The sequence below is a fragment of the Diaphorina citri genome, unplaced genomic scaffold (genome assembly GCF_000475195.1).
Source record: "Diaphorina citri unplaced genomic scaffold, Diaci psyllid genome assembly version 1.1 scaffold1364, whole genome shotgun sequence".
NCBI lineage: Eukaryota > Metazoa > Arthropoda > Insecta > Hemiptera > Psyllidae > Diaphorina > Diaphorina citri.
In genome coordinates, this window is record NW_007378790.1 from 32,155 (window position 1) to 48,920 (window position 16,766).

A 16,766-nucleotide genomic window follows, 5' to 3' on the forward strand; every position below is an offset into this window, starting at 1 on the left:
TAAGGATTTTTTGCATGTTAAAAAAATCGTACCTGCTAGACCGTTATAGCTACAGATCAGTATAACACAACACTCGTCGTCCACAACAATTAAACGGAATTGTCACACCATACGAGTACAACATCCACTACCTACGTACATATTGTCGATCCCTTTCGCTAAGAGTTTATATTTATCTGAGATAATGGACACAGACAGTACAGACACTATTGACGAGGGAAGTGTGAGAGAAAAAGGGAGAAGAGACATCCATGAGATTGGGGGGGACAGTGACAATTTAGACAGCCAGAAGGATGCTGTCCCAAGAAAGTCGGTTCTTACAGTAGATATGAAATGGCATCACACCAATAATAATCTTGTCGAATTTCAACATTTGTTTCCATTTCCAGAATATCATCGTTCGAGCCCATGTGCGCGACGACACATGGATGTGAGTGTGATCATAGTAAATTTAATCCTGATTTAATAGCTTTAGAATTGTTGTTATATTTTCTCCTTCCTTAATACCTAAGACCTTTGAAATTATAAACACGATTCAAGCAAATTTCTTTAATAGCTTTAGAATTGTTGTTATATTTTCTCCTTCCTTAATACCTAAGACCTTTGAAATTATAAACACGATTCAAGCAAATTTCTTTTTAAGTGGCATGAAAATAATATTCGGATTTCGAAGATCGAATCCAGTTCAAAGTTTACTAATGATTCTAATGAACAATAAGTGGGTGTAAAATCTTATAAAATCACACTATCTACGACAAACTGCCAAAAAGAAAAAAAATTAGTTGCAAGATTTGACCCAAACAAACAAATTACAAACAAACAGAGATCTCAAGTTAAGTAAAACCATATCAAAATACCAAGTACCAGCTACTTTTTATATTTTCATCTGTTTTCTAATGATAAGTAGGTAGCTGGTTTTAACAAGATAACAAATAATCCCGTAATACCTATTTAAACGTCCTTTTATAATGACTTTCCTTTACTCAATGTCATTCATTCACAGAGCTTTACTTTTTCCTCGTTCAATTTTAATTTATTTTGAAGGTTACTATTTTTTCTAATGTACCCGTAGCATAAATTTTATTTATTACTAGTTTTAGTTTGAACCATACTCTGATTTTTAGTGATATTTTCCGGTATTTCAAAAACTAAAACCATAATATTTAGTTTCAGCACAGAAGCTCAAATCTCATTACCTAATCGTAAATCCCGCTACTCATGCCACAACACGTCAACGAACTTGATCTTCGAACCTGGTACATATTTTGATAGATCGTTAAGTTTGTACGTCATATTTGCGCAAATTTCACTCGTTTGGATCTGAAATTCGCGCAAAACATCGCGTACATACATAACGATCGATCTGTCAAAGGACCCGGTTGGAAGCCATATCGTAGCATTTGTACCGGAATACAGATTTTTAGACTCCTCCAACCTATTACAACTCTTAACAATCGTTTTAGTGTGGTACGAAAGTTCAGCATTTCTCCTGTCCTTTTTTCCTGAGTAACATTTTATGGTGAACTAGCGTACAACACTTGAAACGAGACATTGTTGAAGAGTCTTTTCTTTAAAATTTTTATAAGGCTGTGATAACACCTGACCTTCAATTGTTAATTTTTATATAAATAATTAATTAATTTTATGAGCTATTTTATTTTTTAAGATTTTTTATTATCTTGTAAGTTTTTTGTATCATTCGTATATTATTCATATTTATGTTTTGTTAATAGAAACTCTTTGCCTGAAATGTTTAAGCTTTAAATTAGGATTCAATAGACTAGTCTCTGACAAGATTTTTTACCAAGCTGAAATTAAAAGGGACATTAGTGAATGACTAGGAGGAAATGATGTGCAGATTTTAAATTGTGTGTACTTTCAATTGTATAGAGCTATGTAATGTTTAACTAATTATAATATTTACGATGAAATGGATCAACAATTAATACCCAGATCCTGTAGCTCATAGCTACCGAGTTAATAAAGGTTTAAGCAAGAACGAGTCCGTTGAGTGAAGTTAGGAAAAGTTAACTATCTCTCAACAAGAATTGAGATTTTCCTAAAAGACTAGCAACAGGCTCGAGCAAATTAATGTTCAATCGGTGTAGGTATCACTGGTATCAGTGTGCAACCAATTTACCTCTCTTTAATACTCTGCATTTGCATATTTGCAACAATTCTGAAAACTGCCAAAATTGCACAAAGTAATCTCTTCCATTCAACCTATGTTTTTAAGTCAATAAAACTAGCTCATTTTCATATAAACAATTCACTGCATTTTACCTGTACAGTCCATGTGTTATTCATATACATTTATTTCAATTTTTTGATTGTTGTTGTACTTGTTTAAGTGTATAGAAATGTCTAATTAAATTAATACATTAATCTCAACAAGAATTGAGATTTTCCTAAAAGACTAGCAACAGGCTCGAGCAAATTAATGTTCAATCGGTGTAGGTATCACTGGTATCAGTGTGCAACCAATTTACCTCTCTTTAATACTCTGCATTTGCATATTTGCAACAATTCTGAAAACTGCCAAAATTGCACAAAGTAATCTCTTCCATTCAACCTATGTTTTTAAGTCAATAAAACTAGCTCATTTTCATATAAACAATTCACTGCATTTTACCTGTACAGTCCATGTGTTATTCATATACATTTATTTCAATTTTTTGATTGTTGTTGTACTTGTTTAAGTGTATAGAAATGTCTAATTAAATTAATACATTAATTTATTTAGGAAACAATAGCTGATTTTCGTTTTCTTTCTTGCAGTATTTATTAGTTGCTGTGCGGTTCTGGGGCACAATGACTTTAGAATACTATAGATGGACTCTATAGAGGGATATGGTATAATACACATGTTACGTTAATCCAAGAGAGCAGCTAAACCTAGGATATCGCGGTATTATTACCGAGAAGAGTTATAGCAGAGAGACATTTTTTTCCTTTCTACATTCGAGCTTTAACCGAGAAATCCTAGGTTTACTCGCTCTCTGGGCTTATCCCATGAGTGGGGTGCAATAGTTCTAAATACTGGACTCCGCACACAGGAATTTCGTCAGAAAAGACCCCCATTTCAATGTTATGTATCCCATGAGTGATAAAATGTTTTCCAATAGCGATCCCAGGTAAACAAAGCCATGGATACATGGATACAAACATAGACACATGCGAACAAATATTCCTCCCTTTAAAATTAAACAAAAACCATCTTGGAAAAATAACGTAAAACATACATAATATATTTATATTTGATTTAAAAACACACAACGGTAATAAGAACAAATATTTAAAATTAAACAAAAACCATCTTGGAAAAATAACGTAAAACATACATAATATATTTATATTTGATTTAAAAACACACAACGGTAATAAGTCTTATGATTAAGAGGTAAGATAGTAAAATTAATATTTATAATATAATAATCCTAATAGCACGCTTGAAATCGGTAACTCTCTAATGTAAATGATAGAAGATTGATAAATGTACAAGTAAGATGAATAGGTACTTAAAAAGGCCCAACATAATTATGGTTATTAAAATATAATATAGCATTGCATCATTGTAAAATATCTACTTGAGGGTAACTCTATCAATTGCCGATAAAAGTTGTTTTGTACTTTAAGGTTGTTTAAGGTGACAAATTTGTGTCAAATTAGGTTTTTGTCTAAAATGCCAACAAGTTTTTAACTGGTGGGATTATTTTGGCTTTCGAATAAAGAAGAAAATATTGAAATTTTGTGTGTGTAGTTGTGTACCTGTACCAGGAGATGAATTTCTTATTACATTAAAAACAAAAAAAAAAAAAAAAAATCTGTATAATACCAATGGCACAAAAATACAATAGGTACATACAACAACAGATATCCTTATCACGAAGTTAGTAGGGTAAATAAGTAAATATGTAACAAAAGTAAAAACAATAAAAATAAGGCACATACTCGTAAGAATAATAAAATTAATAAGGGAAGGCCTTAAAACAAAGGTAACTAGAATGCAGTGGCTTAACTTGGTAACAGCACCTCATAATTGCAAAAACAAAAACCTACGTAATAATATCCTTTGGAGAAATTAAAAATCCCAAATGATAATTATTATTGGGATAAAACACTGACCACGGTAAATTGTACCTGCATCAGATCAATAAATGTGACAAACCGCAGTCCATTATTAAGAATACTGGCGTCTAGTTGTCTAATATCATTTTAATTCTGAATTGTAGGTACCTGCATCAGATCAATAAATGTGACAAACCGCAGTCCATTATTAAGAATACTAGCGTCTAGTTGTCTAATATCATTTTAATTCTGTCTTATCCCTTTCAGCTTAGGTCGCTTATGCTGGGTTCAACGAATTCTGTATACCGGATTCGCGACCTCGGGTTGACGAATTCTTGCGAGTTGTGCGTTCTTCACAAAAATGCGTGGCACACTAGCGTCATGGGTTAGAAAATCGACGAGTCCTTTTGGAATTGAGCGAATGAACGGTTCGGCCTCTTTTTGAGGCCACCATTTTAAAAAAGCTCAAAAACCGTTAACGTTAACTCTAAATTTTGGCCAAAGGCGCTCACACTTCCTTAGGTCACTCAAATTTTGCAGAGAGGTTCGATAAATTATGTAGATAAAAGTGTCCCTGGGGCGCGTTTCAATAAAATAGTATAACTCACCTGTATGAGATTTTTTCCGCCAGTTCAGGGGCGGGTCGTCTAGATTCCTGACACCAAACTATATCCACGCCTACCATCAGACCTATTCCTCGTACCTGACCTGAGAAATAGCACAAAAATTTCATACTTTCAAACACTAAGGCTCTCCATCTGCGATACAATTATTTCAAAATTTGATTTTGATTCTAAAATCAATTTTCTGATAGTTCAACTTAAAAATGATGGAAGAGAATCTTGCCTCTCACCAATATTTTGAAGTATTTTTTCTCACTAATATTGTGAAGTAGATTATCCTAAAAAGCATTTTTAAATAGTTTATCCTAATAAGTATTTTGAAATTATATTTTCTCTCACCAATATTAGGATGTATCCTCTGCAGTTGTGTGAGTCTGTCGACCAGTAATCGCCCCATAGTGAGAGCATTCAGCTGGCATTGTTCTTTCTCCATAATGTAGCATTTTTAAATAGTTTATCCTAATAAGTATTTTGAAATTATATTTTCTCTCACCAATATTAGGGTGTATCCTCTGCAGTTGTGTGAGTCTGTCGACCAGTAATCGCCCCATAGTGAGAGCATTCAGCTGGCATTGTTCTTTCTCCATAATGTTGAGAACGGCTTGTCCTACCACCGCCGTAACTGGGTCACACATGTACTAGAATGAGAGGAAAATAACAAAAGTAATTTAAATTTTTGTTGTGTTAAGCATAAATTATTGTCACAAATGTCATTCCCTGCTAAATACGCTACGCAAAATTTTAAGACTTGATTGACTCGAACCATCAACCTTCAGATTTAGAGTCCACCGTGCTAATCACCACACCACTATGGTTGGTTTAAAATGATAATCGTACAAACTTCTTGGGGATTAATGAGACTCGGTCCAACCTGAGCAGGAGGTGTAGGTTACCTTCTGGTGTTCTCGTGTTGACCCAGTACCTAAATGGGAAGTATTGGGTCTCTTCTCGCCCATCTGATGAGAGGCATACTACAGGATGGGCATGCTACGACACATACCACATGGGTCTAATGTAACAGTTGTTTGATTGCTAAGAAATAAAATCGGCCGTGAAACACTCATTTTTACTTTCCTTATCCTATAGGAAGGAAAGTAATGTAATCGGGTCAAAATTTCGATGGTCAGTTTTTAGTGCCAAAACTATAATAATAATACCCTATTATCATCCAGACAGTTCAGAGATTCGGCTATCTTGCGTGAGGTGATGACTGCTCCTATGGGCATACTTTCATTATTATGAACTTCATTCATATTTGTAGAGTGTAAGGAAAAAGTCTATGCTCAAATGTTACTTTTTTATGGTAAAAGTCTATGCTCATTCAATGTAAAGAGACTAAAATACGCCCTGTTTGTACTGCCAGAATAAGGCTGAAAAAGAGCCAGCCTAGTTAGCCTGGTTGGTAGCGCGTCTGCCTCGTAAGCGCTTGGCCGCGAGTTCGATTCCCGCCGGGGGCGGATTTTATTCTGACCGGACAATGTTCGTTCTCGGAACGGCTGGCTTTCTCCTATCCTGTCTTCTTCTCTCTTTGATTTCGGGACGATAAGACCTTAGCAATTGCTAAGGTCTAGCTGTTTTGCTTGCAGTTCCCTCTGTCAAACCTCTTAATAAAAAAAGCTAAAAAGTCCCTTTACTCCCACAATGTTGATTTCATTTTCTCTCTGACTACTTCCAGTGGGTCATTGTCACCAGGAAATTCTAGACGTCGCCTGTCAACAGTTGGGTAAATTCACGGCCTGCAGTGTAGAGAGCGTGAATAACGATGAACAGGTCAAATATTGCCAAAGACTTCTCAACACATTGCCTGACAACTTTCAAGTGTGTCTGTTCACTAACTCGGGGTGAGTAGTTCTGATTAAACTGTTGAATCAATGTTTATTTACATTAATAAAATTTTATGTACTCATCATAATCATAACAATTGTAAATCGAGGAAACAAAGATTGATCAGAGGTGGTGTTAATGACTATGTTGTTGTTGGTGTTGTTATTGTTCACAATCCCGTTTCTAGATCTAGGAACATCGCCACCGCCGCGGGATCAGTCCAGAGGGAGGTTGGACCCAGAGTTGTAGGTTGTAGGTGTAGGAAGAATACCTATAACATTATCTAGTAATGAATTACCTTATTTTATTTACGTATGCATACCATTGTCATTCCTTTAGTTTAATATAATAGTGTAAATTATCCGAATAACGGATAAGAATCTCCGGATATTCGGACCCGAGAATCTCCGGATATTCGGACATACGTATTCGGATAATTATCCGAAATTCGAAATCAAATCCGAATCCATCCGAATATCCGGATTTTATCCGTATCCTGATAAATGTTACAGCTCTATTAAATGAGGATATTACTTTTGCATGTGTTCATTACAATATATAATAGTTTGGGCATATTTTAAATGGAAAGTCCTGGGAGACGCGCGAAGAAATCGAAGCACCACCCGACTTGTATTAACACGAAATGGAGTTTCATATGTATAACGAAAGTAACGCCAAATCCACGTTCTCAATGTAAAGTTCCCTCGTGAGACAAACGTACAGAAAGTAAATATGTCTAGAAAAATACATATATACCAAATGTTTTTAAATATGCCCTACTGTCTTATCTAAAGTATTTAATCCTCATCCTAGCCTATAGTAAGAAAAAAATAAATATAAAGTCCTTTTAATTGGTCCACAGTTCAGAGGCTAACGACCTAGCCCTACAACTAGCCCGGGCCTACACGGGACGGCAAAACATTGTTGTAGTAGACGCTGCCTATCACGGCACGGTAAACCTTCTCCTCGATATCAGTCCACGAGCCTTCATGCTGTCCTCAGGTAAGTGAATTTTCCCCTGGGTCTTGCCATGTTATGAACTTGCTTTAGTTACCAACCTCAGTGGTGCAGTAGTAAACGCGTTGAACTTTGGATCTGGAGGTTGGTAGTTCGAGTCCAAGTCAAGTCATAAAATTTATCTAGGTGTAATAATCGGGGAACGACATTTGTAACAAGCATTTAAATTACTTCACTTTCCGTGCCCTATCTCAGTGTTGGAAGGATTGGGGTTCGACGACAAACTAACAGTGCGTTATTAATCCTTAGTGCAATAATCCTACAGACTGGACTCCGCACACAGGAATTTCGCCAGAAAAGACCCCCGTTTCAATGTAATCCTGACTTAGAACCTAATAACTAATAATGCTGTGGTACCTACGAACAATCATTTATGTTGCATGATATCTGTTATGATTACTCAGAGCCAGTAAGGCAGCTATTGGACTCTTGTAATCACCACTGGCGTCCAGTAAAGTTCCAGTTCAATGGACAAAACGCACTTTTCTGTATAGCTACAGATCCAATTGAAACTGACCAACCAGCAGAATTAAAATGATATTAGACAACTAGACGCCAGTATTCTTAATAATGGACTGCGGTTTGTCACATTTATTGATCTGATGCAGGTACAATTTACCGTCGGAAACGACATTTGTGACAAGCATTTAAGTATGTATGCTTAACACAATTGAAATTAAAAAAATAATAATAAAAAAAAAATGCTTCACTTTCCATGCCCTATCTCAGTGTTGGAAGGATTGGGGTTCGACGACAAACTAACAGTGCGTTATTGATCCTTAGTGCAATAATCCTACATACTGGACTCCACACACAGGAATTTCGCCAGAAAAGACCCCCGTTTCAATGTAATCCTGACTTAGAACCTAATAACTAATAATGCTGTGGTACCTACGAAAGTTGTAGAGAAGCTGCCCACCTTCACAAATAATTCGAGATTGAGATTATAAACTTCCAAATTTCCACTTGACCCGTTTCAGAAAAGAAGCCCTGGGTTCACGTGATCCCATTTCCCGACACATATCGCGGCGAATTTTCCGCCGATGACCCACAAGCCGCCCAGAAGTATGCGCAAGCCGCGCGCAACATAATGGAGGCGCACCGAGACAATATAGCCACTCTGATATGCGAGCCGGTGTTTGTGGTACATGGGGCGGTGGTGCCCCCGCCTGGGTGGTTGAGTCTTATGTACGATTACATACATGAGATTGGCGGTGTGGTTATCGGTATGTATTGGTACTTGCCTTGGTAGGGTGGTTATAGTTATGTATTGTTACTTGGCTTGGTAGCGCGTAAGGCTTACCTCGGTGGTGTAGTGGTCAAGACAATTGCCTGATAAATAGGGGGGCGTGAGTTCAATTCCAGCCTATGTGTGGATTTTTTTTTATTTTAATCATGAATAAAATTTGAGAATTTGACCACAATAATAGTAGTAGTCCTATGCGAACCGTATAAATAAGCACCAGTATGTATTATTACTTGGCTTGGTAGCGCGTAAGGCTTACCTCGGTGGTGTAGTGGTCAAGACGATTGCCTGATAAACAGGAGGGCGTGAGTTCAATTCCAGCCTATGTGTGGATTTTTTTTTTATTTTAATCATGAATAAAATTTGAGAATTTGACCACAATAATAGTAGTAGTCCTATGCGAACCGTATAAATAAGCACCATAACAAGGTGCTTTAAAATAGATAGTTGTCTGTAATACATGGTCTGTTCGGAAAGTACTGAGATCGCGTAGCGCCTGAACGGATTGGGTAGTGTTGATGTTTTTCGGCTCTATGCTAGGAGTAGGTACTTAAATCGAGTAGCGACCAGTGGCGGCATTGTCAATGTAAATGTGCTTTAAAATAGATAGTCGTCTGTAATACATGGTCTGTTCGGAAAGTACTGAGATCGCGTAGCGCCTGAACAGATTGGGTAGTGTTGATGTTTTTCGGCTCTATGCTAGGAGTAGGTACTTAAATCGAGTAGCGACCAGTGGCGGCATTGTCAATGTAAAACGATTGATGATAGCGAGTAGATGAGAATTAATACTAAAGGAGGCACTTAGTAATGCTGTGATACCCACTAAAGTTATAAAGAAGCTCTCTGTTACTACAAAGAATTCATGATTTGGTTTTCTCCCCGCAGCGGACGAAATTCAATGTGGTATGGGGCGGTCAGGCAGTCACTTCTGGGCATTTCAAACACAAGGTGCAGTTCCTGATATTATTACCGTGGGCAAACCCATGGGGAACGGAATGCCCATAGGAGCAGTCATCACCTCACGCAAGATAGCCGAATCTCTGAACTGTCTGGATGATAATAGGGTATTATTATTATAAAAAATGAGTGTTTCACGGCCGATTTTATTTCTTAGCAATCAAACAACTGTTACATTAGACCCATGTGGTATGTGTCGTAGCATGCCAATAAAAAAAAATCTGGTGTGAACATCACACGACTTTCCTTATCCTATTGAATGATGCTTATTTGAGTGTTCTTTTACCCTAACTTTTACAATATCTCTAACCGTTTTGTCGCTATAGCTGAAAACCGCCAAAAAACGGTCGAAATCTGTCAAAAGCGGTCAAAATACCGCCAAGCGCAGCAACCATCTCAAACAAACGTTTTGTGTTGCATCCTTGTCACATTAGTGAACCACATACCAAATTTCAAGTTTCTAGCTTATACCGTTCCCGAGATATTGTTAAATTACACCAAAAACCGCCAAAAAGCGGTAAAATGCCGCCAACCGTAGCACCGGTCTTAACCAAAAGTTTCGTGTCGCATCCTTGTCACATTTGACAGCTACATACCAAATTTCAAGTCTCTAGCTCTTACCATTCTCGAGATATTTTGTTTACAGACAGACACACAGACACACACACACGGACCAATGGCTGAAACTTTGCATTTAGGCTCTAGGGACCTCAAAACGTGTTTCGTCACTAAAATCTGACCATCGAAATTTTGACCCGATTACATTACTTTCCTTCCTATAGGATAAAAGTAAAAAATGGTGTTTTGGATTATTATTCTGAAATCCAATTTTATCTAGTGTAAGAGGCCCTGATAAGTAGGTACGCAAGACAAGAGTATTTCAACATAGGTACAAGCCAGGGTCAAATGAATTACCTGGACGGGTAGACAGGCAACAATCTTAGTAAATAGTTGTCTCGTTTCACTTCCGGTTTCGAAGATGTCTATGGAAGCAAGATCTTTAGCGAGACATAACCGGCAAAGGCTTATTATTTCCTGACGAGATATCTTGAATTCAGCCATGTCGAGTTAATAACTTATAACTAGGCAGGTTGAAGAACAAAGATGTGTCCTTATTCAACGAGCATCGCTGCCTTCTCGATTGGACTTTCGGCCCTGCCAACAGGGTAAGAAAATAACATGACAAACAAACGAATAACAAATGATGAAACAACTACAATGAAATACTCGAGTTATTCAACTAATTCACATAAAAATTATGGTAGTTACAGAACTTTTGAATTTAGAAAAACACATTTTTCCTTCAGCTTCTGATCACACATTCACACAACGTACGTTTCGGCATCAAAAATGGAGAAATGGCGAACTGACGCCATTTTGAATCCATTCCCACCAAGGCAGGGAAAGAAACCAAAGAGTTGAAAAAAAATCTCTTTGGAAGAAATGCACAGCGGCAAAGGGCAGTGTTGTCATTTATCATTTGAACGGCAAAGAACTTTTTTACTTTCCTAAAATGATGAATTGGTCATTCTGATTCTGCATAGTGTGATAAGGAATGTTTATGCATGAAATGATAAAATGTTTTTTCCTTAATTGATTCGTATTGATAATTTTAACGTTTACAACGCATTCCATGATGAATTGATGAGACGTTTACTGAAAACTATGCCTCGAGAGCAAAGAGCTAAAGTGAACTCCATGTAAGTAAGAGCACGCGAGTTTGAACATCCTGCCATGACGTATACTTTTACGTAATTCTCTATGTGAGATTTGACAGCATTAATGACCTTTTGTTGAACAATGTATTACAATTAGTTATATATGTATAACTCGGATAACTCCAATGTTTGTCTTCTTATACCTTCTTAAGTAGGTACCGAGTACGGTAGTATAAACATCTGACATCCTACTGTTCAATTTTCAGCGGTGCTTGTCGTCTTCATTTTGGTCAAAATCCTTTGAAGATAGTTCGATCACAAGGATTTTTTTGGATTGGGGACAATGGACTAAAGCCATATCAACTTTTATGTAGGAACTTTTGGAGACTATCAAATTTAATAAAGAAAAAATATGCATTACTTGGAGGTACAATATCTTGCTACTAAATATCACATATCACATAACTAACCCAAACTTTGCTGAGTAACTGGTGGAACAAAAAACATGCAAGAATTTTTTTGGACATATCAACTTTTATGTAGGAACTTTTGGAGACTATCAAATAAAGAAAAAATATGCATTACTTAGAGGTACAATATCTTGCTACTAAATATCACATATCACATAACTAACCCAAACTTTGCTGAGTAACTGGTGGAACAAAAAACATGCAAGTTTTTTTTATATATATATGTAGGCTAGCCATGGCACCCTCATAAGCAGAGCGTAACCATTGGACCAATCCCAGGAAGGGATCTTCATTCGATACACTCCGAAAGGCTGAGGGGGAAATCTGGTAGGGGCTATACTGTATTTTTACAGGCACAGTACTTATTTAATTAAATTTGGGGTGTTTGGTATTTCTGCTTTCACATTGTTTGTCTACTTTTGATAACACTGTAGGTATGTGCATTATCATATGAACTTATCTCTATCTTTGACCTTGTTCATGAAAATAATTTGTTTACTCCTAAGTATTAGGTTTTTAATTGGTATTCATTAAAGACCCCTGCCCTGATAATACACATGTGCATTATTCTGTGGGAGAGAGAGAGAGAGAGCCTACTTATGTGTACCTACTTATTGATTTTAGGTTGGAAGGCAATCTTGATATCCCTTTAAATTTTTTAAATATTATTTTGAGGGAGGGAGAGAGAGAGAGAGAGAGAGAGAGAGCCTACTTATGTGTACCTTACTTATGTGTACCTACTTATTGATTTTAGGTTGGAAGGCAATCTTGATATCCCTTTAAATTTTTTAAACATATGTACTGATTATATGTAAACAGGTACAGAATTTCTAAAATGACCAATTAAAAATCCATAGTAATATGTATTGGCAGGTACCAGGTACATATTATGTACTTATGATTAGGATTTTATTCTTCATTATTTGACGGTTTATTTATGTCAGTATCCTCAGTAGGTATTTCAAAGTCAGTGAAATAAATCTAATCAATTAATGAAGCCCTCAGGCAAATACCTGGTAAGACCTTTAGGAATTAATCTTCACATATTTTGGTGTCTTATTTTACTTTCTATTACTTATTACTTGTATAGATATACTCGTAGGTATGTAGGAAACCTATACTATCTAAATAATTAGAAAGAATGGATCTTCACATAGTTTGGTGTCTTGTTTTATTTTACTTTCTATTACTTATTACTTGTATAGATATACTCGTAGGTATGTAGGAAACCTATACTATCTAAATAATTAGAAAGAATGGGAATGGAAGGTTTGCTTCTATTCGCTTTAACACCTACTTGAAAAGAATCATTCTATTGCCTACAGCGTTATTTCCCTTGGCACTTGTTACATAACAAGTAAAATAGTAACCAAGCTCCAAGCTTTATGTAACGCTGATAAATAATATTCCCCATTGATTTGCCATAGACTCATTGGTTACATAAGAATGATATAGAACTTATCTTTGAGCGCCTTTGGCCAAAATTTAGAGTTAACGGCTTTTGAGCTTTTTTAAAATGGTGGCCTCAAAAAGCGGCCGAACCGTTCATTCGCTCTTAATTCCAAAAGGACTCGTCGATTTTCGAACCCATGGCGCTAGTGTGCCACGCATTTTTGTGAAGAACGCACAACTCGCGAGAATTCGTCAACCCGAGGTCGCGAATCCGGTATTCAGAATTCGTTGAACCCAGCATAAGCGACCTAAGCCGAAAGGGATAAGAGATGGTCGTCTAAAACTCCTTGTTTTCCATTAAAATGGTCCAAATCAATTAAAATCTTGCTAATTTCAGAATGAAGGAGGCTAACGAAAGGGATAAGAAAGAGATGGTCGTCTAAAACTCCTTGTTTTCCAATAAAATGGTCCAAATCAATTAAAATCTTGCTAATTTCAGAATGAAGGAGGCTAAAATCATAGTTGCCAATGAAGGAGAATATGGCAATGTTCTGTTGTTCCTACCTGCCATGTGCTTGACTACGGAGAATGTGCTCTTCATTGTATCCACTCTCAATAGAATATTCACCTCTCTTCAAATGGACTCTTCACCTGCCATCATGGATCTTCTCTTACCAAGGACTAGGTTAGTAGGAATAATACAGACACCCTAGTTAGATTAGAGGGTAAGATTTCCGCCCGGGGCGGAATTTATTCTAAACAGATAAGGTTCATTCTGGGAACGGCTGGCTTTCTCCTATCCTGCCATTCTTCTCTTTTCGATTTCGGAACGACAAGTTTACCAAGGACTAGGTTAGTAGGAATAATATAGACACCCTAGTTAGATTAGAGGGTAAGATTTCCGCCCGGGGCGGACTTTATTCTAAACAGATAAGGTTCATTCTGGGAACGGCTGGCTTTCTCCTATCCTGCCATTCTTCTCTTTTCGATTTCGGAACGACAAGACCTTGGCAGAGACAGTCACCTCTAAAAAACAGTTCCCTCTAGTAAAACATTTAAAAAAAAAAACTCTATTTTTGTGTCAAACGTTCAAGTCGTGAACTCAAATTGACTTGACGTGACAATGACAAGCTTAATTGACCTCTGCATTTGTTGAATTTCAGTGACACTCTAGTGCAGCAATGGCCTGACTCTTCTGGGGACAGTGATGCGTCCAGCCCTGCAGCTAGCTACAATGCCATGGACTAAAAAAAAAACTCTATTTTTGTGTCAAACGTTCAAGTCGTGAACTCAAATCCGGGATTCAGAATTGTCTAATACCCAGCTTAATTGACCTCTGCATTTGTTGAATTCCAGTGACACTCTAGTGCAGCAATGGCCTGACTCTTCTGGGGACAGTGATGCGTCCAGCCCTGCAGCTAGCTACAATGCCATGGACTAAGCATGTCCATGCCTACCCTTGATCTCATTAGTTATCCGACCGCTAGATTTGTACTGAAATCATCCCCCGTACGATAGTGTTAAATCTGTTAAATCCGTACGCTTTTTGTTCGTCCTCGAGGTATTTATGCTCTCTTTAATATATCTATGTTCATTATTTGGAAGGATAAATGATTTTAAATCCGTACGCTTTTTGTTCGTCCTCGAGGTATTTATGCTCTCTTTGTTATATATATCTATGTTCATTATTTGGAAGGATAAATGATAGAGCTGTAAATTATCCGAATAACCGATATCCAGAGAATCTCCGGATATTCGGACATCCGTATTCAAATCCGTAATCGGATAATTATCCGAAATTCGAAATCAAATCCGAATATCCGGATTTTATCCGTATCCTGATAAATGTTACAGCTCTATTAAATGAGGCGTACGCTTTTTGTTCGTCCTCGAGGTATTTATGCTCTCTTTAATATATCTATGTTCATTATTTGGAAGGATAAATGATAGAGCTATAAATTATCCGAATGACCGATATCCAGAAAATCTCCGGATATTCGGACATCCGTATTCAAATCCGTATTCGGATAATTATCCGAAATTCGAAATCAAATCCGAATATCCGGATTTTATCCGTATCCTGATAAATGTTACAGCTCTATTAAATGAGGATATTACTTTTGCATGTGTTCATTATAATCATTTATGTTGCATGATATCTGTTATGATTACTCAAGGCCAGTAAGGCAGCTATTGGACTCTTGTAATCACCACTGGCGTCCAGTAAAGTTCCAGTTCAATGGACAAAACGCACTTTTCTGTATAGAATAGAAAATGTACTATTTTCTTTTTTCATTTTCAACACCCCTATCCCTCACACATTTATCACCAGGTACTGTTCTGTACATTCTTATAGAATAGAAAATGTACTATTTTCTTTTTTCATTTTCAACACCCCTATCCCTCACACATTTATCACCAAATTTTTTTTCTTTTCTTTTAAAGTTAAGCAAGGTTTTATATACTTATTTGTAAACTTTATCTATGAAATATTAATTTAGACTGCGGAGTAAGGGGACTTTTCAGTCTCATTCTGGCAGGATAAACAAGGTATATTCTATTCTATTCTAATACATATTTAAAACAAGCATCTTGTAGCTCCAAATGGGTTACAAGAGCACTGTAAAACACACATCGGTATATTCTATTCTATTCTAATACATATTTAAAACAAGCATCTTGTAGCCCCAAATGGGTTACAAGAGCACTGTAAAACACACATCTTGAACTTCTCTGTTTAACAGTTGAGCTCATAAAATAACCATCTGTGTTCATCCCTGAAGTTTCACCAGTCGAGGTCGTAAACCTTTGACCATTTCTCCCGATGGAAAAATGGAATTTCGAAAAAAGAGCGCAAAGCAAAATAAGATCAATGACCTAATAAGAAGTACTATGGAGGCGGGGTAGGGAGAGGTACCTGGGGTGAATAACATCAGGGCGTAACTGAGGGACAAGCGGGGGTAAGATTTCCCTTCTGAGTAACGGGGTCAATGAACTTTCTCTATGCCGCTGTCTTTGATAGAAACAGCTGAATTCTGTGTTTCCTTCACACGTTTGTGTAAAACTAAATTCCTACATGTGCATATCCTAGCTTAAAGCGGTGTTGCTTGCTTACTTTCCGTGTGCTTGAGATAGAAATGGTCTCACAATGTTGGAAGAATTGACAGGGGTATAAAACCTGCTCTTCACTCACCATACGTAAGCTGTGCTACAAGGAACTTACCATAGTAAAAGATATGGAAGATGGACTCCAAGGAACTTACCATGGTAAAATACACGGAAAACATCCGTATCGTACAAGTTGCAAGCGCCTTTCTCTCCGCATACAGATTCCCATACAAGACATGCTGAGTCTACTACAGCTCCGTATACTATAGGACATGGAACGTTACCTGTGAAAAATGACAGAGATCAGTGATAGGTCTCTTCAATAGGGCTGCCTGGAATAGACTGACAAGAAACGCCAACCCTATTTAAATAGGAAAAGGCTGGGAAGAAGAGGAGGAGTGAT

At 36.9% G+C, this 16,766-nt stretch overlaps 2 protein-coding genes and 1 long non-coding RNA gene across 3 annotated transcripts; 1 reads left to right on the forward strand and 2 right to left on the reverse strand.

The window, feature by feature from the left end:
• Positions 1-3,326: 3,326 nt before the first annotated feature.
• LOC113470054 lies at positions 3,327-4,320 on the reverse strand. The gene is made up of 2 exons (XR_003393259.1): positions 4,237-4,320; positions 3,327-4,140 (listed from the first exon to the last, which is right to left on the reverse strand). It is a non-coding gene; the product is annotated as an uncharacterized LOC113470054 (long non-coding RNA).
• Positions 4,321-4,646: 326 nt separating this feature from the next.
• On the reverse strand, positions 4,647-5,944 carry LOC103515526 (ethanolamine-phosphate phospho-lyase-like). The gene is made up of 4 exons (XM_008480462.2): positions 5,849-5,944; positions 5,282-5,329; positions 5,031-5,127; positions 4,647-4,776 (listed from the first exon to the last, which is right to left on the reverse strand). The coding sequence occupies exons 1-4, from the start codon at positions 5,942-5,944 to the stop codon at positions 4,673-4,675; spliced, it is 345 nt and encodes a 114-aa protein (XP_008478684.1). The 3' UTR covers positions 4,647-4,672.
• A 60-nt stretch (positions 5,945-6,004) lies between these two features.
• On the forward strand, positions 6,005-14,816 carry LOC103515527 (ethanolamine-phosphate phospho-lyase-like). Its single transcript, XM_026828201.1, has 9 exons — positions 6,005-6,017; positions 6,367-6,532; positions 7,378-7,517; positions 8,513-8,758; positions 9,664-9,842; positions 10,715-10,758; positions 13,755-13,940; positions 14,419-14,502; positions 14,612-14,816. Exons 1-9 carry the CDS (start codon positions 6,005-6,007, stop codon positions 14,694-14,696), a joined length of 1,143 nt encoding a protein of 380 aa, XP_026684002.1. The 3' UTR covers positions 14,697-14,816.
• The last annotated feature ends 1,950 nt before the right edge of the window (positions 14,817-16,766 follow it).

Bases quoted from the DNA above. Each gene is read 5' to 3' on its own strand.
- LOC103515526 (XM_008480462.2), bottom strand. From the start codon at position 5,944: ATGAATGAAGTTCATAATAATGAAAGTATGCCCATAGGAGCAGTCATC. The intron at 5,330-5,848 runs GTATTATTATTA...CTCTCATTCTAG, and splicing joins ACTGTCTGGATGATAATAGG to TACATGTGTGACCCAGTTAC. The intron at 5,128-5,281 runs ATTATGGAGAAA...TAAAAATGCTAC, and splicing joins TAGGACAAGCCGTTCTCAAC to ATTATGGAGAAAGAACAATG.
- LOC103515527 (XM_026828201.1), top strand. The intron at 9,843-10,714 runs GTATTATTATTA...CCGGTTTCGAAG, and splicing joins ACTGTCTGGATGATAATAGG to ATGTCTATGGAAGCAAGATC. The intron at 14,503-14,611 runs AAAAAAAAACTC...GTTGAATTCCAG, and splicing joins AGCTACAATGCCATGGACTA to TGACACTCTAGTGCAGCAAT.